At 38.9% G+C, this 21085-nt stretch overlaps 6 protein-coding genes across 6 annotated transcripts; 3 read left to right on the forward strand and 3 right to left on the reverse strand.

Annotated features, from left to right (window-relative positions):
* Nucleotides 1-4715: 4715 nt before the first annotated feature.
* Nucleotides 4716-5155, forward strand: GCK72_018047 (uncharacterized protein; the record flags this gene model as incomplete). The annotated part of the gene is made up of 3 exons (XM_003114237.2): nt 4716-4801; nt 4983-5057; nt 5110-5155. The coding sequence occupies 3 exons, from the start codon at nt 4716-4718 to the stop codon at nt 5153-5155; spliced, it is 207 nt and encodes a 68-aa protein (XP_003114285.1).
* A 344-nt stretch (nt 5156-5499) lies between these two features.
* GCK72_018048 (uncharacterized protein) lies at nt 5500-10941 on the forward strand (the record flags this gene model as incomplete). Its single annotated transcript, XM_053732364.1, has 11 exons — nt 5500-5544; nt 6201-6235; nt 6355-7048; nt 7092-7463; nt 7512-7883; nt 7931-8302; nt 8346-8717; nt 8761-9138; nt 9185-9556; nt 9601-10803; nt 10852-10941. 11 exons carry the CDS (start codon nt 5500-5502, stop codon nt 10939-10941), a joined length of 4305 nt encoding a protein of 1434 aa, XP_053581277.1.
* A 264-nt stretch (nt 10942-11205) lies between these two features.
* Nucleotides 11206-12837, reverse strand: GCK72_018049 (uncharacterized protein; the record flags this gene model as incomplete). Its single annotated transcript, XM_053732365.1, has 5 exons — nt 11206-11223; nt 11277-11972; nt 12068-12413; nt 12468-12645; nt 12699-12837. 5 exons carry the CDS (start codon nt 12835-12837, stop codon nt 11206-11208), a joined length of 1377 nt encoding a protein of 458 aa, XP_053581278.1.
* Nucleotides 12838-14020: 1183 nt separating this feature from the next.
* Nucleotides 14021-15967, forward strand: GCK72_018050 (uncharacterized protein; the record flags this gene model as incomplete). Its single annotated transcript, XM_003114058.2, has 8 exons — nt 14021-14263; nt 14315-14601; nt 14651-14817; nt 14868-15016; nt 15075-15188; nt 15235-15356; nt 15408-15758; nt 15808-15967. 8 exons carry the CDS (start codon nt 14021-14023, stop codon nt 15965-15967), a joined length of 1593 nt encoding a protein of 530 aa, XP_003114106.2.
* Nucleotides 15968-16466: 499 nt separating this feature from the next.
* Nucleotides 16467-18183, reverse strand: GCK72_018051 (uncharacterized protein; the record flags this gene model as incomplete). The annotated part of the gene is made up of 6 exons (XM_053732366.1): nt 16467-16887; nt 16935-17046; nt 17092-17523; nt 17570-17641; nt 17690-17772; nt 18116-18183. 6 exons carry the CDS (start codon nt 18181-18183, stop codon nt 16467-16469), a joined length of 1188 nt encoding a protein of 395 aa, XP_053581279.1.
* A 330-nt stretch (nt 18184-18513) lies between these two features.
* Nucleotides 18514-20197, reverse strand: GCK72_018052 (uncharacterized protein; the record flags this gene model as incomplete). Its single annotated transcript, XM_003114242.2, has 7 exons — nt 18514-18779; nt 18851-18966; nt 19016-19191; nt 19245-19481; nt 19531-19667; nt 19716-19804; nt 20121-20197. The coding sequence occupies 7 exons, from the start codon at nt 20195-20197 to the stop codon at nt 18514-18516; spliced, it is 1098 nt and encodes a 365-aa protein (XP_003114290.2).
* Nucleotides 20198-21085: the final 888 nt, after the last annotated feature.

Below are 21085 nucleotides of genomic sequence, written 5' to 3' on the forward strand. Positions count from 1 at the left end.
CTCTCGTGGCGGGCATCAGAGGTGGCCGGATACCATCTTTTTCTGCCTACATCGATGAACGGTCTCTCCGGTTATCTGATTGAAAAAGGACACGTCTTCTGACGAGAGAAGAGGAGACCCAGAATGAAGAACACTGACTTTTACGTTTCCTATTTTCAAAAAAGGAAATCTTACTAATCTTAGGATTAATCGACAGATTGTTTCGGTTGGCTTGTTGAAGCGGATAATTGTCAACTGGTTGTTTAGAAAACGAAGCGATGACCAGAAGGTTTTCTTCTTTTATAATTAGAAATCCAGTGGAAACATTAAGCATTTCGACACAATCACATAAGAAATGATGAAAAGTTGATCGGAAGTTTTTGGGAAACAACACTTCGGCGACCCAATGCCTGTTTGCACATCTTATTTCGCGGCGGGGATGATGGCCAACCTTCTTTTTCTTTTCGAAGCATTGTTGTGTTTGTGGCTTCTCGTGTTCTTTGCGGATTATCATTAGTACCCTCGGGGGAACAAAAAATAACTTCCCATGCCGGGAATCGAACCCGGGCCGCGTGGGTGAAAACCACGAATCCTAACCACTAGACCACATGGGAGGACGAGGATACTGGTTTGCCGGGTTATCTTCAGAGTAGAGAAAGAAAAGAAGAAGGAAAAAGAAGAACAAGTTGAGAATGGAAAAGACGAAAAGAAGAAGAGTGCTGGTGGAAAAAGGGTACTTTGGAAACTGAATGGTCCATTCCAAATGTCAAAGAGTCCGAAATGGAAATTAGTTAAGATTCATTCATAATTCTGAATATATCATGTTTAATTCAGAATCCAGAAGGTCTAGACCAAGTGGGCATTAAATAATTATAACTGTTTCTCAGAATACGCTATCTGAGATTTTCAGATTGTCAACAATGTCCTTCTGATCAAAAAAAGAAAAGAATGACTACAGTTGTTTCTCTTCCCGATATTTCAATTATATAAAAAGAGGTGCAAAGTGGTTTCACACGGAACGCTCTTCTCTCATAACAAAATGAGCTCTCTCTCTCTCTCTTTGAGTTGACACCGACGAGCACGGTCTTGATGGGTTGGAAAGTGAGAGAATAGAGAATGAAAAAGGAGCCAGGAGTAGGTGCGCGCTCTCTCGCGGGAGCGAATAAATAGAAAACGACGCGTTCATCTGGGTGCGTCCTATACGGTGTGAACTTGTGAACGAACCGGGAGAAAGTATAATAGGAGAAAGGAGTGAATCAATCGGAAATGAAATAATATGTATGCATCCGGGAGAAAGATACAAGTGCTTGGGGTGGTACGAGTTATTGAAAAATGAAATTGTAGCCTGAAGGGACGATGTGGATGAAGACGATGGAGTAGAAGTAGGAGAATCTGGAAAAACAAATACAAAAAGTACGTGAAGAAAGTGAGCGAGAAGCCATTCGAATTGTCCTTCCTCTGCAGTTATTACTGCAATTATAACAGCGGTATATAGCACCATAAACGGAAGAGCCATTGTCACTTTTGTTGCCCACATTCTATTCTTTTATTCCCTCTTGCTTCTGTTTCCTTTTGTTCACTTGCCGTTTCCCGGGTGAAGGAATTTTTGAATAGAAAAAGGAGAAGAACAAGAAGAGTTTTTGGGAGCAATGTTTTGGAAACAACTGACGCAGTAAATTGCATTTGGCACCGGGGTTTGAGATTGTTTCAGGAGGAATCGGGAACAAACGGACATCGAGTGACCGGCGGATTCTTTTTTTCAATTTGTCTCTTTTGAAATTCAAGTTGTGAATCAGCATGCAAACCTAAAACACAATTCCATTGCGCCTTATTTGCAGAGTAATTTGATTGACAGGAATATGAATATCTGGGATCTGGGTACAAGTCAGGGATATTTAATTGATTTCAAGTATGTAGAGCTCTGTAATTGCTGGAAACACCGTTCTTAGAAAATGAGATTTCTAAATTTCGAGACAATTAATTTCTATGAATTGCCATTTTCAGATTTATTTTCAAGTAAATTTCAAACAGAATTACTTCTCAACTTTTTCTCAAAGATCTCCGAACCTGATCCCAAAAATCTGTATTATTATATGATCTATGAAACTGACAACTTCTTTACAAACCTCGGTGGTAACACAATTTTGGTTCACTCCTCCTTTTTTCTTTTGTTGCATATCATTTCAAATTGTGTTCTTTTTACTCCGTTTGTGTATTGAACCTCTAGGTTCAAATCTTTTGGTATGATACTCAGAACTCTACCAGACTATTCCAGTTTATTCTTGCCACCCAAAAAGCTTCTCCTTTTCTATCGTGCTGTTTCTTTGCCAAACGAAGAAATGAAAGATTTTATTGGCCAAGAAGCAGAAGGAGCTACGACACATTCTCGCACACGTGTTTACCCGTCAATCCTTCTCTGGATCCGTGAGCAATGTGCTCTCCTTTTTCATCTGTGAGCCCTCATCTTGCCACGTCATCACTATCATCTTCTCACTTCTTCCTTCATTTTCCAAGAGTCTTCTCGTACTAAAAAAGTTACTCGCCCGTCGAAAACCCTTTACACACACTATCCATTATTATGATTATGATTGTTATTATTTTTTGAGAGACTCAGAAAGAAAGAGACGTCTGTATCTGCTCCTTCTTCTTTTTCTTATTGGCTTCTTCATCATCTACTTTCGCCTTCGCAGCGGCTTTCAACTTTCACACGTGAGGACACTCCAACTAATGAAATTAGAAGGAAAAGGGTGCAAGGAAGGCCCAAAAGGTGAATAGAATCATGTTGTTCTTATGATATTTCCTCTGGAAGAACGTGCTCCTCTTCTGGAGGTATTTCCATCTAAGGTACGATGTACCAGGTAAGAAATCTTATTTGAAAATGTTTGAGTTGATTAATCCTCTTAACCCCTAAAAGTTCGAATTACTTTTGGCTGAAAGCCTGAAAACGTGACTCAATTCTCGTTCGCGACTCCTTTTCTAGCGTCTTGAACAAAGCTAATCATTCAGAAAACCTCACTGCAAAACCTAGAATTCCCAGTAATCCCTTTTGGTACCGCCATGATTTTTAATCAAGCCAATTAGTATTTTTCTTTAATCTTCTGTTTTTCGGCATGATACGAGGAAGTGATTCAGTTGGGGGAAACAAAAAAGGCTCATCTTATTTTGTCTGGAAGGAAATACATTTCAGAAGCATGGATTAGGAAGTAATTAATACGGTTTTAGTTCTCCTTTTTGTTTTGACATTTTAAATAGAACTGATATTATTGAAAATATTGCCTACTTCGTAATGTTTTGTCATCAGAATTGAGTTCCGGTTAAACCGGATATCATGCAGAAGTGGTTAAAAATATAGACAAATTCTATTACCACCCCCGAAAAGGTTTATTTTTGTTTCACTTCTAACTCCAAATTAGATTACCTAAAAATTTTAGAAGTGTACTCATATGCATTGCTTTGTATTTCCAGGGAACGGGAGTGGCGATCTTAGAATTTAGTTATTGAGAATTATGTCTGGTACACAAAAATGTAAAGTCTACCTGGGGAGCTGTCTGGGGTCTGTTATGCGGTTCAGAGTAAAACTTTATTGTTCCCGATTCATTTGAGTATAATACCTACATTACGGAAATGCTCAGTTGTTAGACATCCCCCCGTTTTTCGTCCACTTCGATCTTTATGGGAAAAATTCATCGAATTCAGGTTATATGTGTTTTATCATGTATCACCATAATCTGGAAACGAACTGGGCAATTTTTGTTGTAATTTGTTAGACCTTGGTAAAAGAACTCTCTTGACATCTGAGATCTGGCATTCGCAGCAGAAAAATTAAAATTCGTCAGTTTCAGATTTCAAAGTTACAGTGCTCTCTAGAAAAACCTACCGTAGGAAACTGAATAGAGCCCTCTCTAATTGTTTCTATTTTCTTTGAAATGATATATCACATTTCAAGATTTCATAGACCATAAATGATCATGTACCGCCCACCTATACGCCTGTCTAGTACTCGTCATTCAACCAAAAACTAAACTGAAAAAAACAAACGAAGGTAATCAGAATCATGAAGCTCATCAAGTTGATCGAAAGAGGGCGCGGCTCTCTTTCTTCACCCTTTCATCGCATTAAATTTAACGACATTGTCGTCGTTTTCCATTTTCTAAAAACACGGAAAAAAAGAAGAAGAAGCCAGATTGTTTCTCATTTTAAGATTACCACTCAACAGAGCATTCACATGCTTTAATCTGATTTTCTTAGCTTCTGTCCTCTCAAAAAGTGTCGAATTTCAAGATCTCAAGCTGTCACAATTTTCTCAAAATACCCGTCGATTCGTTCCAAAATATATTTTTCTTTTCTTTTTTTTCTTGACGTAGTACTTTGATGATGAAGACATTCCGTCGACAGCATACCAATTCAAGCGTCTCTTTTTTGGTTTCTTCGAAAAAGAAGAAAAACCTTTTCACATCGTCAAGAACCACTGATGATGCTTGTTCCGTTGCGTCAGCCCATCTGAAACTCAAAAACACTCCATAACAATGCACCATTATGAGCAATAGGCCACGCCTTTTGAACGTCCTCTCTTTCCAACTAATAGTCGAAATTCGTCATAGAAGACCCGGGGGGAAAGGGCACCTATTTCCATATTTTCAATGAATAAATTGAGATAATAACCTCTCGTAATAATCTAATTTTTATAATGACCTCTTCATTCTTCTAGGTACCTCCTACACCCACTTTATTTCAAAATGGTTCGTTCGATCGTGTTGTTGCTACTTCTCGTAGCTCTTGTCTCGGCTTCGTACTCTCGTTTCGGAAGCAACAAAGCTGCAAAGTAAGTTAAATCTAACGGTTTCAGATTTTGATAAATGTAGTTCTTCTGTAATAATTGGTTTCGGAAGTGACGTCTAGGTGTCTATTGATTTGAGACATTGAAAAGTATTTTTAGTGATTTGTTATCGATATTGAAACACAAATGATTGCCCCTCTTATAATGACAATAATATAATTTTCAGGCCAGAAGAGTCGCATCCAAGCATCAATGACCAAATCATGCAAGGCTCGCACATTCGTTATTATGGTCGATTCAGGTTGGGGTTATCACTATTTAATTTCGAAATTATTGAAAACATTTTGTTACAGGGACGGCTCGGACGACGTGCTGAATCGCTATTTTAATCGACTGTAAACTACAGTATGTGTAGAATCTCTGCATCTCATCCAATTGAATCTCTTCCAAATCAAATCAAAACAAATCATCAACTGTTACTGACGACTCAAAGCTGAACAAAAAATAATTACTTTCCACATTTCCTCTCGTTTCCCCTTCATCGTCCCTCCTCTCTCTTTCCACGCTTTTAATTATTTCTCTGTCCATTTTCCGTTGATAAAACATTGTTTGACACAAACTATGTTTGTATATTGAAAACAGTCCGAAAACTGTGTGACTGATAACAGAATTAGAGAGCAAGATAGTGATAAGCCATTCGAAACGAGGCTGCTCGCCATTGGTCTTCCATTTCACACCGAGAGATGGCCGTCAGTAGGCCACTTCTGTTGTTATTATTATTCGTTGCGGTAAGTCAAGGAGAATTGAAATGGACGAAGACGTCGGGGTAGTTTAGAGAGTTGTAGACGTTTAGAGCAGAACGAATTCACTGAATTTGATCTGAATGGTTCAGAGTTTGCATCACGAAGTTTGATTTCTTGAACACCTCGTTTAGCTATCGCTGAATTTAGTCATTCGTGAGCATTAGTGAAGAAATCATTCTTGTATTTGGTTGTTATCAATTATTCGGTATCAAGTTTCGTGGTTTGTAGGCTTGAACTCATGATTTTGAACAGAGATTCTAGGCTTTCGAAATTTTAATTAGGATCTTGAGCACTAAACTTTTTATACCGAACCAACTATATATGAATGAATTCGGACTTGTTGTTGATCTAGAATTCTGTGATCTGAATCAGCAAGTTATATTGTCAGAATCCCAACTACCGTTCCTTAAAATAATAGAACTTAATTGAAATTCTGCCCCATATCTTCCCTTTCCTTTTGCCCAACGTTCCTTTCCAATTAGTGTTTTCTGATCTTTCGACCACAACGGCTACAAACTTCATTCCTTGAAAGCACAGTTAATACGAAAATGGCAAGCTTTATCAGTAACAGATAATCTATTTCAACAACTTTTTCGACGAAACACACTCTCTTCTCACAAGCCACAACATGTACTTTACAGGTCGCATTGGCCGGCAATCACAATCGTCATCACAGGTAATGCACAGTTTCTTGTTTACGATATTTTAACAGAACTTAAACTGAAAATTTTCCGAGTGATAAGAGAGAAGACTCTGGAATCATAACATTTTGAGGTCAAAGTATGCTATTTTTAGAGTGAAAAGAGACAATGATCTTCATGATTGGCTCACCACTGAACAAAAGGAATCACTGAAAGACGTTCAACAGGGAACTGAAGAGTTCAAGAAGAAAGTTGGAGAGTTCTACGCGTTGTTGCCAGCTGAGAAAAGAGCAGAATGGGACAAGTTCTACAAGACACACTGTTTCGAGTGGACTGCCAAGGCTCAGAACGAAGATGAAGAGACTGAATTCCAGAAGAATCTTGCAGCCAATGATGTTGAAAAAATCAGAGAAAGAATTGGAGAATTGAAGAAGGACATGGATGAGAAGGCAAGAAAGAATGTTGAGATGTGGGAAGAGGATTGTTATAAACTTGTGAAGCCAATGAGAAAGAGAAGAGAAATCGAAGCTGCATTCCAAGACTTCGTGAAATGGATGACTCCAGAACAAGTTGGAGACATTACTGCACTGAAGGCAGCTGGAAAAGATAGCGAAGTTCAAGAGAAAGTCAAGGAATACTTCGGACAACTCCCAGCTGATCAACAGAAGACGTTGAGGGAAGAATTCAAAGGAAAGTGCAAAGTATACTTCACTCCATTGATGACTTCTGAGGAACTCGAGAAGATTGAGACATTGAAAGGAGACAAGGAAGCTGCTGGAACACTCATGAAAGGTGTTGTTGAAAGACAAGAAGGAGATGTCAAGGCTATTGCTGGAAAGATGCTCAATGTGAGTTAACACTACCAAAAGAAAACACTCATGATATTTTCAGGTTTGTGGAGAAGTCTACAAGGAATCTAGCCGCAAACGCAGAGAGATCGAAGCTGCATTCCAAGACTTCGTGAAATGGATGACTCCAGAACAACTCGGAGACATCACTGCGTTGAAAGCTGCCGGAAAGGATAGTGAGGTTCAGGAAAAGGTCAAGGAATACTTTGCCCTTCTTCCAACTGACCAACAAGCAACATTGAAAGAAGAGTTCAAGGGAAAATGCAAAGTTTATTTCACCCCACTTATGACTTCCGAGGAGCTCGAGAAAATCAAGACATTGAAGGGAGATAAGGAAGCTGCTGGAGCTCTTGTCAAAGCTGTCGTTGATAGACAAGAAGGAGAAGTCAAGGCTGTTGCAGAGAAGATGCTCTCAGTAAGTTAATATACATGTTTTCTCAGGATTATCAAAATGTGGTTTTAGGTTTGCGGTGAGGTCTACAAAGAGTCTTCTCGTAAACGCAGAGAGATCGAAGCTGCATTCCAAGATTTCGTGAAATGGATGACTCCAGAACAACTCGGAGATATCACTGCTCTCAAGGAAGCCGGAAAAGATTCTGAAGTTCAAGATAAAGTGAAAGAATTCTTCGGACAGCTGCCAGCCGATCAACAGAAAACTCTGACAGAAGAGTTCAAGGGAAAGTGCAAAATCTACTTCACTCCACTCATGACCGCTGAAGAACTTGACAAAATCAAGACGTTGAAGGACGACAAGGAGGCAGCTGGAGCTCTTGTGAAGGCAGTTGTTGAAAGACAAGAAGGAGAGGTCAAAGTTGTTGCCCAGAAAATGCTCTCGGTATTTTTCAGATTCTGCCTGAACGAGTCATTCAGTTCATTTTTCAGGTCTGTGGAGAAGTCTACAAAGAGTCCTCTCGTAAACGTCGTGAGATCGAGCCTGCATTCCAAGACTTCGTCAAGTGGATGACTCCAGAACAAATCGGAGATATTACTGCCTTGAAGGCTGCTGGAAAAGATAGCGAAGTTCAAGAGAAAGTCAAGGAATACTTCGGACAACTCCCAGCTGATCAACAGAAGACTTTGAGAGAAGAATTCAAAGGAAAATGTAAAGTATACTTCACTCCATTGATGACTTCTGAGGAACTCGAGAAGATTGAGACATTGAAAGGAGACAAGGAAGCTGCTGGAACACTCATGAAAGGTGTTGTTGAAAGACAAGAAGGAGATGTCAAGGCTATTGCTGGAAAGATGCTCAATGTGAGTTAACACTACCAAAAGAAAACACTCATGATATTTTCAGGTTTGTGGAGAAGTCTACAAGGAATCTAGCCGCAAACGCAGAGAGATCGAAGCTGCATTCCAAGACTTCGTGAAATGGATGACTCCAGAACAACTCGGAGACATCACTGCGTTGAAAGCTGCCGGAAAGGATAGTGAGGTTCAGGAAAAGGTCAAGGAATACTTTGCCCTTCTTCCAACTGATCAACAGGCTACTTTGAAAGAAGAGTTCAAGGGAAAATGCAAAGTTTATTTCACCCCACTTATGACTTCTGAAGAGCTCGAGAAAATCAAGACTCTCAAGGCTGACAAGGAAGCTGCTGGAGCCCTTATGAAGAGTGTTATTGATAGACAAGAAGGAGAAGTTAAGGCTGTCGCTGAAAAGATGCTCGGAGTATGTTTCTTCTAGTTATAACTAGAACAATTTTCAATTTCAGGTCTGCGGAGAAGTCTACAAAGAGTCCAGTCGTAAGCGCAGAGAGATCGAGGAAGCATTCAAAGACTTCGTCAAGTGGATGACTCCAGAACAACTCGGTGAAATCACTGCATTGAAGGCTGCTGGAAAGGAAGCATCTGAACTTCAAGCCAAGACAAAGGAGTTCTTCGAACAACTCCCAGCTGATCAACAGAAGACTTTGAGAGAAGAATTCAAAGGAAAATGCAAAGTATACTTCACTCCATTGATGACTGCTGACGAACTCGAGAAGATCAAGGAGTTGAAGAGCACTGATAAGGAAGCTGCTGGAGCACTGGTCAAAGGAGTTGTTGACAGACAAATTGGAGATGTCAAGGCTATCTCTGAGAAGATGCTCTCTGTAAGTTTGCTGGTAATAATGATATCGAAACCATAAAATTGTTCAGGTCTGCGGAGAAGTTTATAAGGATACCAGCCGTAAGCGTAGAGAAATCGAAGCTCCATTACAAGATTTTGTGGAATGGATGAATCCAGAACAACTCGGAGATATCACTGCATTGAAGACAGAAGGAAAAGACAGCGAGGTTCTTGAGAAAGTCAAGGAATATTTCGGGCAACTCCCAGCTGATCAACAGAAGACTTTGAGAGAAGAATTCAATGAAAAGTGCAAAGATTACTTCGCCCCATTGATGACTTCTGAGGAGCAAAACAATATTGGGAAATATAAAGGAAACAAGGATGCTGCCATAGGTGTTATTAAAGGAGCTATTGCCAGACAAACCGGAGAAGTCAAGGCTATTGCTGATAAGATGTTCATAGTGGGTTTGAAGTTCTTTTAATGAGTTAAACTATTCTGTTTCAGATCTGCACAGAAGTGGCCGAGCAGAGAAAGTCAAAGCGTGATGTTTCTGCCAAGATCGAGAAGCACTTGAGCTGGTTGCAACCAAAAGAGAAGGAAGAAATTCTGAAGATGGTGAAGGACGGAAAGAGCAAAGATGAGATCAAGACACGTCTTTTGGAGATTGTTGAGGCAAAGGAGCAGGATTCAGAGGAGAAAGCGAAGACTGTGAAATTGTGTTATGCATGGATGGATGATGTTGCAACCAAGGAAGAGATTGAGAGTCTTCACAAATTGCATCATGTCGACCATGGAGCATGCAAGAAGAAGGTCCGTGAATTCATCGGAAGACTTCCAGAAGAGAGACAACACGCTGTTGAGGCTTCTTTGCCGTTCTGTGAGAAGCTTTGGTACGGAAACCATGGAGATCACTCAGCTCATGAAGGACACGGAGACCACTCTGGACACGAACATCATCACAGAAGAAGACGCCATTTGGCAGTCATTGAGAAGTACATTGAGTGGCTTGATGATAAACAAAAGACTGCAATCGATGAGTTGGAATCATCTGGAGCTGAATTCAGCACGATTTCTGATAAGATTAAGGAGTTCTTCTACCAACTTCCACAAGAGAAACAGACTGATGTCAAGGATAAATTCCAGCATCAATGCATGATTTGGGCAAAGGAAGTTTCGAAGCCATTGGAGTGGGAGGAGATTAAGAAGTATCATGCTGCTGAAGATCATACCGCATTGAAGGCGAAACTCGTCGAGTTGGAAGAGAGACTGACTGAAAACCAGAAGCACACCATTGAGCATGTCAGAGGAATCTGCTACAAACTTTGGGGAATCAAGCATGTTTCCAGAAGAGTTCGTGTTCCAAACTCCGAGACTTCATTCCAAGAGAAAGCTGCAAAGTATTTGGACTGGATGAATGAAGAACAATTGGAAGAGTTGAAGAGACTGAAGAGTGAAGGAAAGAAATCAGAAGTGATGAAGGCTATCCTCAAGTTCTTCGATGCCACAACTGGAGATGTTAAAGAGAAAGCAGAGGGAAAACTGAAGGAAGCTTGCAGAGAGTATTCAGTGAAGGCATTCGGTGCTGAGAAGGTCGCCCAATTCAAGAAATTGTCAGATGAGAAAGCTGACAAGTCTGAAATGGAAAAGTTGGCTAACCAATATGTTGAAGAGATCGAAGATGAGCAAAAGAAAGATTTCGCTAAAGCTGTGAGTTCCGTCCAGCGTAAAATATTTATATTTCCATTTGATTTGCAGGTTGTCACGGGATGCAAACACGTCTATGCATCGAGCCGCGCTCGTCGTGATCTGATTGCCCAGGAGGTTGCTGAATATCTTCAGAATTAATTAGAGCACATTTTATTTACTTGTCTATATGATGAACGTTCACTCAAATAAACGTAATTAATCAATGCTAAAATAATTTCATTCAAAAAATAGGGGCAATGAGTCGAATTATTACACAGAAAAAAAATGAAATGATGCGCACGCTCTAAGCGAAATGAGTGACGAACGCTAAAAATAACAAACAAAAATAAGAAAACCCGGGGGAGAAGCGAGATAAAACGGATGGTTATATTATAATGTACACTTGGAGTTAGCCTGACACTGCTAGAAGGTGATCTGCGCCTGAAAGCCGTTAGAATGATTGTACTTGAATCAAGTAAATTGATGATACTCACCCTTTTCTTTCCATACTCTTTTGGCTTCCACAGCAATGCCTGCGGATTTATACGTGTTTTCTTTTTTGCCGCTTCTATTCTCTTCTCATAAACTTGCCGCTTCTCGTCACTTATCACAATCACATACTGCCCTTTGTAATATTTGTACAAGTCGAGCTGTTGTAACGTCGAAACAACGTCTTCTCTTTTAATCGACGTACTCAATGAAATGTCTTGAACGGTTATATCTTCGTTCGGACGGCTTCGTTTGAACTTGAACAGGGCCTTCATAATGGCCATTGACCAGTAGGACCGATATGAGAGAAGTCCCAAATCTGATAGCGGTTTTTCAGGTGATCCTGTTTTCTGTTCGATTTTCGAGAGTTCGTAGCTGAACTCAATGAGCAGACTTCCATATCCTTTCTTTTGAAACGGTGGTAGCACTAATATGCATGCTACATTGTATTCATCAGCTGACTCCTTTTCTTTCGAAAAATATCCAACGATATGATGACCTTTTTCGTCTTCTTCGGTTAGTACGTAGAACAGGAATGGATCGGTGTCATAATAAAGAGTTTTGTGATCGAGGAAGAGCTTCGCAAGTAGGCATAGATTCTGGGCATAGCTCTTGTTCTTCCGACCATCGATTTCGAAGAATGACAGTTTATCGTAGCTGTATATTTGATTTCCAGGCGGGTGGCACAGCGCGCACTTTTCCTGAAAATATAAGTTTCAATTAAATACAAGATACTTTTGAAGAAGTAAATATTATTTATGCTAGAGTTAAGAAATTTTTAGACAAAAACACCCACCATGTGACGTTTTAAACAAGTTTTTGACTTCAGATATTTAAGACAGAATTCACATATGAATATGCAATCGAGACTCGTCAATTGCTGAGGATACGGTGAGAAGTACCAAGGCTGAATGCGTGATCTTCCCAACTCTATACATTCCACATTCCTGATTCTTGTCATTGCGTCTTCACTGTGTCCGACCATTGACATTGATCCACGAAGACTTGGTGTCGATCCGCTGGTTACAGCTGGAATCGGTTGATTCTGATCTGCCGGTTCTTGTTTGATGTCATCCATCGGCACCAGTGGTATCTTCCGCTTCCGTCCTGTTCTTTTTGCTTCTGCTTCGCTTGAATCTCGACTAAAACATGTAAAAACTGTAACAGATAGCTGACTAAAACATGGAATGACTCACTTCTCTTCTTTCAAATGTGCGCCCTTCTTTCCACCTTTCTGTGGCATTCGAAGTGTTGAAACATCGAGCATATCGGCCTGAACCCATTCGTCGAGTCTTCTGTTACAGTCAACGTAGTGTACGTAAAACTTCATCGAGCCGTTTGGAGCTCGGCACCTCGAAATTATCTCCGCTTGCCCTGAGAAACGGAAAATATTGAGTTGTGAATGTTATTCAACGGTTCAAACTCACTCCACTCGTTTTGCGAAGCCATTTTTACATTTAACCGGCATCCTTCTAAAACTTTTTCGTATAAATTCAGAGCATTTCCATTTGTCTTCGGCGTTTCATTGGTTTCTTCTTCTATAACTTCCAACTTGGGTTCGGTCATGCTGTAAAAATAAAAATATACGTACTATTGAATATATTGACAAGAGAAGCTAGTTTTTGGGAAAAATAAATTTGTTTTAGTAATAGAAAAATTATTTGGAGGATTTTAAGGCAAATTTTCTTTGTTTTTCGTGTGAATTTAATGATAAATTACGAAACTTTTCTCTTCAAAAAATGAAAAAAATCAATGCGGACTAGCGGTTCGGCAGAGAAAACTAGTCCGCGGCACGGCGGCCCCGACACAAAATGGGAGGGTGTTCAAAAAGAGTTTCTTAGCAATGTGCAGTCTCTCTCCAGATGTTTCTCCAGTAATTTTATGAATTTAAATATAATTTTTTGTGTAAATTCATCTGATTTGTTAGTTAAAAATCCTGGAACACAAGTATTTACTGATTTTCTGTTGAGAATTTGAAGGTAAATGTATTTTTGAGGAAATTTTTCTGAGAAATTAAATACAACTGTTCAGCTGGTTATTTTTCCCCATTCGTTCAGTTTTTTTTCAGAAATCTCTCCATCTGACCTGGGACCACTGCCACAAAACACACAAAAAGTTAGAGTTCGAGAGATAGAGAAAAACCAAGTATCATAAAAAAGAAAAAAGAAGAAAAAAAAAGAAGAAAGAAGATAGATTCAGGAGAGACGAAGAGTTGAAAAGAAATCGAACCGGATGAACGCATCACATCAAAACACCTGTTCGACAAGGAATGATAAGAAGCGAGCCTCATTTCATTCTCCTCCTTCTTCTTCTTTTTCTTCTCTTATTCTCACTTGTTCTTCTTTTTCTTTTTCCTCCGATCTCATTTCCTACATCATGATTATCATAACATTCGACCTTCTTTCATATCATCTCTCTTCTTTCCATTTTCGAATCACAAAAGTAATTGATCGTTGTTTGTTTCAGGTTCAACGTCTCCGTCTATTTCTACTCTTTTTCGTTTTCACTATCCAAATCAAACTGACCCTTCTTCTTCGTCAGTCGGAGGGTCGTTTTAATCAGAATCATGTCTTCTTCTTTTCTTTTCATTGTATTCCTACTTTTTCAACAATATAGTTCATTACATTCTCCAATTTCTGAAAAAGATCTAGTGATATTCCGTTCTAACTTGGTAACTCGACTCGATCAATGTACAACATGGAGGACAAAATATCCAAAGAATGTATCAAGAACACTAGATCATTTCCTGATGAATTCAAAGTTCGATCAGTTTCGAGAAGCAGCACTCGATTTGGCAGTTGACAGTTTTCCTGAAAGTGTCGATTGCCTTGATTCCTGTTTGGACAATATTGAAAAGTATAAGGAATATGTCAAAATGGGAAGTCGGCTGACGACAAAGAACAGTTTGAGTGACCTTCTCGACGAAGACCAAATCCATCAACTTCACATGCTTATGGATAAAACAAAACGAGTTGATTTGATTGAGAAAGGAGTGAGTTTTCGGTTTTGTAACTGTTCATTAGTCTATCATTTACAATTATAGCTTCACCAACATCTCCACGGAATTCCTGAAAAACGACGTCAAGAACTTCTTTCTGAATTTTTTGCTTCCAAGCCATACAGAGTCCGTCGTTCAACTATCAGCAGGACTATTGCTCGTGAGCCAACTCCTTTCTCTCCGGACATGCTCTTATGGCAGACTCCACGACATAAAAACGTGATTCTGAAACAGAAAAGAGAAAAATCGAAAAACTCCCCCTGGGATTTAATGAACACGATTGGAGACCAATATTATCATTTGAGAAAATCGATTAGAGTTAAATATGATTCGTGAGTTATTCCAAAATCTCTGATCAATCATTGACTGTGATTTTATCAGAAAATTCATGAAGTACTGTAACGAAAGTCTTCTAGCAATTATTGGAAACGACAGTTTCACCCAGTTGGAGGCTATGGTACAGGATAGTGAACAAGTTGAGCATATCTGGAATAAATATCAACAAATTATTGGATATTTGAAAAATGAAGAGGACCAACTAACAGCAGGTAACATATTTATTTTATTTTCAATTATTCAAAGTTCTCATTTTTTCTAGAGCACTACGGTCAATTTTGTCGTAAAATCTACCGTCTCTTGCCCATTGAACAAGCTGATCTCATGTCTTGGCTCTCTCCATCTCAAAGATTCAGAATTGCGGAAATGATTCAGGATCCAGATGTGAACGATTCTCAAGTATATGAAAAGGTAGGTTCCCATTCATACGTCACTCTTGTTCCCATCATTTTCTTTTTTTTTCTCACAGCTTTACGAGTTTTTCAATAAAGCAAGTGGCGATGCGAAAGACGAAGCGGACGAGGTCATCACTCTTGGCTGTCGAAAGTTTATCGCCCATCATTTGGGAGACCAATTGGCTGAGGTGAATGATTGGAATTCGGATGGGAGAATGAAATGCATTTTTGCAGGATATAGAGGATTTGAGAGTGGCTGGTGGTGCCGGAAGTAGTCATCATACAGCGGCACTTTTGTTCGTGAAACACTACGAAATTGCAGAGGCCGGAGAGTTGGCACACCAAAAACGAATTGAGTTAGTTCCTTTTTTAATTGAAGGAAACTGAATTATAAGAATTCATTTCAGTGAATCTCTTTCAATTTGCAAGCGAATCTATCTGGATTATGATGGAAGTTGTTACTGTAATGGACGGTCCGATTCTTGCGATCCAAAAACTTTTGTTTGTCAAAACTGTACAGGTGGAACAGTTGGATATCAATGCGAAAAATGCCCTGATGATTTACGATTAGACAAATCTGGGAACTGCTCAGTTGCTTTGGATCTGCAATGTTTCTGCCATAATCATGCGAGTGAATGCATTGATGGAGTATGTCAAGAGTGTGAGAACAACACTGTTGGAGATCATTGCGAGCTTTGTGATGTGGGGTATTTCGGAGATCCAACGAAAGGACGAGAGTGTACCAAGTGTCCATGCCCGTGAGTATACAGCACCAAAAGATTAAAGTTTCTTTTTTTTCATTTTCAGAAAAAATGGGGAGTGCTCATACAACACAGTCTCCAATAGAATCGAATGCAATGATTGTCCAAAAGGACATATCGGAGAGAGATGTGAGGATAGTGAGTCTTCATATCGACCATTCACTACCGAAGCTTCAACAATCACTCTGGTCGACAATCAGTTATAAAGGGTTTTTAATTATTAGATGTCCCTTCTATTTTTCTTTCACATGACAGCTTTGTACACCTGCCAGTATCTCATTGAATAAAACTTCTCTACTTCATCTGAACAATTAAAACAAAAAGTGATATGTGTCACTTTTTAAAAAGATCATATTATACTTTGAGTTTTCCAAAAATCTGCCAAACAGGGATATTTTCGGAAAATGAGTTTGTTATTATGATTTTTGAGTCATTCGTTTCCAAAGTGAATTCAGCCTGTGCTCAAAAACATGATAGCTTTGTAGCTTCCCTATTTTACCTGAAGAAATAAAATAAAAAGTGTTGTGTCTCACTTTTTGCACGAAATCGTGTGCGTTCTACCTATTCTTGAACTCGGTAGAAAAACCGTGACCTGTGTGTGTATAATCAGAAATCATAAGTTTGTATGCCTTGTAATTTGATACCTGTGGTGATGACTCGGATAATTTCAAAACTGCAGTATATTCAACAAAAAGTTTCATTTATTTATAAATTATTAACTTTCAGTTCCTTTTTCTCAAAACTCGGCCCATCGACCATTGCATACCAATCATCTGTGCTAGTTGATATCAATTTGTACAATCCTCCCAACTGTAATTCCTCCTCAAAAACATCGATTCCTCTTTGAATTGAAGGAAGTAACAACATATTCTGAGCAAACCGAAAGCAGGAATTCTCCGACGATTTAGTTGATTCACACAAGTGCTTGCATACTACATTCAGTTCTCGAAACAGTTCTTGTCGAGCTTTCTGGCAGAACTGAATACATTCTTCTGATTGTCCATCTAATCCAACATCAAAAAGACATATCGAACATAAGAGAAGGAACTCATGAATCGACAGTTTTGCATCTATCACTGGGTCGACAAGTGTATTCCGAAAATCCGTCCAATATGGAGAAAATATTCTGAAATCATTCTCAATATTTCTTGAATGTCACTCCACTCATCAAACCTCGATACTTCATCCAAGCTATACGACGGAGGAGTTCCTAAATGACGTGTGTAGTATATGCCAACTTCGTCAACAATATCTCCAGTTGGCAGGTGATACGTGTTTGGTTTTCCTGAAATTTTGTGACTGGCTCGACTGAAGTTTGTGCCAGGCTTACCAAGAAGAACAGCTAGATACGCAGGTTCAAACACTGTCCATTTCAAATAGAAATTTCTAAAAAGAATCTTCTGCTGAGAGGGTTCCAGGCATTGCGAGAGTTCTGGAAAAGTGTTGTTGATCCAGTCAGCAGCAAGTTTCACATCCTTTCTGAATATAGTTAAAGCTTCAGCATGATGAAGAGATCTAGTGACTCGTCTTCTTGGAAATATTCGTTTTCTCAACTGTAGCATTTCCGTGAAATTCAAATGAAGAGATTTTAGACGCATACTATTGTAATCGTAGTCAGAAGAAGAGGAAGAGCATTGCAGTTCCAACGGAAGAACATTCACTTTTGAATAGCATGCGGGTGCCAATGATTTCTCTGATAACTCAGATCTCCTGTTCCCAAAAATCTTCTCATTGTCATGTTTGTCTCGTTTATTTTGTACATCTGAATCAATTTCAATGATCTCTGACAAATACTATAAATTACTTACTCGACACCTGCATTCCAATCTTCAAACATTTCTCCATTCGACACGCTTTACATTGTCTCACTTCACGTTCACCTGCAACGATTCGATTAACTCGAAAATCATAAGACCAAATTGAGTTACTGGTGATTTCACATGTGCCAACTTGATCACATTTCGCTGGAAACCGGGAAAACACACGACGACGGAAAAAGGCAGCACATGCTCTGGAAATGTATCACTTTTTTGGAAAGATGATGCCATCAGAGGGAATTGATAAGAGAAAAAATGCAAATGGAAACTTTTTGGTTTGTTTGTATGAATTAGTACAAAGGTAATGTTTTTCTTCTGATCCCAAACAAGAAAAGAAGAAATTATTTTTTTGAAAACAAAAGTTTAAAAAATTGTTATTTGTAATAGGTGTTTCACACTATGTTGTTGACTAGAAAAGTCTATCAAAAGTCTATTCGATGTCCTTGAAAACAAGAAGAACATCAAAAAGTTGCGCGATAAACAGTCGTTGAGATCAAAAGACTATATCTCTTCTTCTCAATTCATTAATTTACTCACCGACACACATCTGCACCATAATGGGGTTCAGTAGATACTGCAGTACATACCAGACAAATTTGTTCCATTTCGGAGAACTTCAAAGTGAAAACTGTTTTAAAAAAACTTGAAAAAAATGAAAACAGACAACTGAAAATGAGTGGTCGAGAGAACAAAACGGGAGACGAGTGGTATCATACATCGATTGTTTGAAGAGAAAAAGAGACGAAGGCAGCGATAGTCTCGGACAGGTGAACTTGCTGTTTTTAATTAATTCAAACTGAAAAATTGTTATGATGTTTGTATAAACCGATTGATCCCTTTTCCAGATTCAAGAAATTCAATGATTTTAAAAATTCATTAATGGCAAGAAAAGGCATGAATGAAATATGAAATGATAATGGAAATCAATGTGATAATCACAGTTGCAATGAATCATTTATAATCTGACACGTCTCTGGATCCAAGTTCTTGTAAATCTCAAAGAATCCACACATCTGAAGTTCTTCTTGATATTTTCCGAATGATTTTTGAACAGAAGAGAGTAACATCATAATTTGACCGAGTCTCAGACATGGATCCTCTACTTTCTTCACGTTTTTGTAGTAGAAATGGATCTCGCTAACCAGTTTTTCTCGCATAGCCCGACATACTTCAACACCTTGATCAGTGAGTCCATCGAGACCTGAAATCACAAAAACAATTGTTTGAACTTGAGATGACTCATCAGTCACAGTTTCGGGTACTGTTACTCACCAGTGTCCCAAAGGATCAACCCAGAAACTGTGAGGAATTCGTAAACATCGGGCTTCAAAAACCACACGTCATCAATCACGGTTCGCTTATATTCATCCCAGTATGGCTTGAAATACCTGGAAAATGTAATCTAAATATTTGAAATTCAGACAGGTGAACTCTTACGTTTCTGGTGGATTTCCAGTCAGCGCCTCTACATTCATAAACGAGTAAAATCTGCCAACATCTTCATCATAATGATCTCCATTTGGTAGAACCATTTCTTGTCTTCCAGCAGCCAATCCGAGGAATGGAGGCTCAACTAACATGTATTTGATGAAGAAGTTCAGGAATAGAAGTTTCTGAAAACATAATTATAAGGTTTTCATCTTTCATAATTTGAGGTGTCACTTACCCTCTCTAATTTTCCCATTCTCCCCAGCTCTGGATAAGCTCCTTCCACAAAAGTAGATACTAATCTTATATCTTTTCTTAAAATCTCAATGAGCTCCACCATATTTCTTGACTTTGGTGGCTCTTGATTTTGAAACTCTAACTTCCGAACATTCTCCAAATTTTTAAAATGTACACTCAATCGATGAAGACGTGGAATATCAGTTGAACAACTTTGAACTTCATAAGTGTATGGACTCTACAAAAAACGCATTGATTTTTAGTATTGCCACGTCATAAGGGCTTACACCACTGTAGCAGGAACTGGTTTCCGAATCGCCTTTATCTTCACTATATTTTTCTCGTGGCGGTTGAACAGCCGTCGTTTTCATTCCTGCTAGAATACACCGTTCCATTCGACAGAATCGACAGATTTTTGGGTCTTCTGAAATAGATGGGGATATTTTTCAATGGATTTTTTTGAAACTCATACTGAAATTGATTCTGCAAGATTTATCCCTCCTACATTTGATAGCAGACTTTGGGGAGAGAACGTACCGACGGAAGAAGGCGGAGCATGCTCTGAAAATTGAACATTTTAAGTACAAAAATCTGTGTTTTTCTGTCTGTTCAGATGTTAATCGTACTGTATTATTGTGTTTTATCGTAGTTTCCGTTTCCCGATGGGTTTTTTTCGTAGTAAGAGATAAGTTTTTGATCTCATTTCCCTCGTTTCTCTCTCTCCTACACTATCGTCTTTTGTGTTCACAGACCGGCTACAAACTATGATAGCGGCCCCTCTGACAAGTGTCTTGTTTCACGATCTTCCAATCAAATCTACACGAAAAGTCACGTTTTTGATAGGAAACAGAAGTGAGAAATGGGTGAAATTGATTACCTGCAAATTTGAGATTTCGATCCAAAATGACATTCGTTGGCAGGTGAATTACAGACGAAACATGGATGTGGAGACATCTGAAAAAGAAGTATATTGTAGGATTAGAAGAATGAGAGAGGAGTGAATTGAATCAAAACGAAATAAATTGAGATAGATCGGATTTGAAAGAAAAAAGAAATCAGAGGAGGTGGAGAAAGGAGGTGTGGTTTAGACAGAAAACTGAATGAGGAGACTACAAAATATAGTGCGATGAATCGATAAAAAAGCACATCACATAAATGTTAGAGACACACTCTATTTCTCTCACGTACAAACCCGCCGAAATCAAAGTATGGACGGCGGGTTGAGAGAGGAAGAACACGTGAGAGAGACCACCACAAACAAGATAGTGTCTGTAGGAAACGAGACTTAGGAATGGAAAGAAAAAAGAAAAACGATTGAAAAATAAAGTGGATAGAAAACGAGAGGAAGGAAGAGGGAGGAGATTAATACACACAAGTTTTCTGTGCTTTTTGTGATTCAATTTCATTTGTTGTTGTTTTTTTTCTATATATGATTGTGTTTGTTTTCGGGTTTGCAAGATTTGATCCGCTATGGCTTCTTCGTGTACTTCGGACTTCGTTCCCGGATCTGTTGGTGATCTTACGAATTGATATGATTCGTGATCTCTGAATATATCGTAGTCTCTGTCAAAAACCAGGGCTAAGTGTTTGAAGCCAAAACAACACTGTTTGAAAACTGGGAAAAGCTACCGTAATCCCTGTTCATAACATCACCAAATGAAACATCTGCTCCTAGACATTCCTGGTAGACTGTGCTCTATTTTGCTGTCAGTTAAAAACAAACAGATCTGCTATACAACCACATACAATCGTAGTCAAACACTCTGAGCACACTGATTAGAGTGATAGCAGGTCGGGTGTGATCACTTAATTTCACGTGCTCAGGCATTCTGCCACGTCACC

The sequence above is a fragment of the Caenorhabditis remanei genome, chromosome V, assembly GCF_010183535.1.
Source record: "Caenorhabditis remanei strain PX506 chromosome V, whole genome shotgun sequence".
NCBI lineage: Eukaryota > Metazoa > Nematoda > Chromadorea > Rhabditida > Rhabditidae > Caenorhabditis > Caenorhabditis remanei.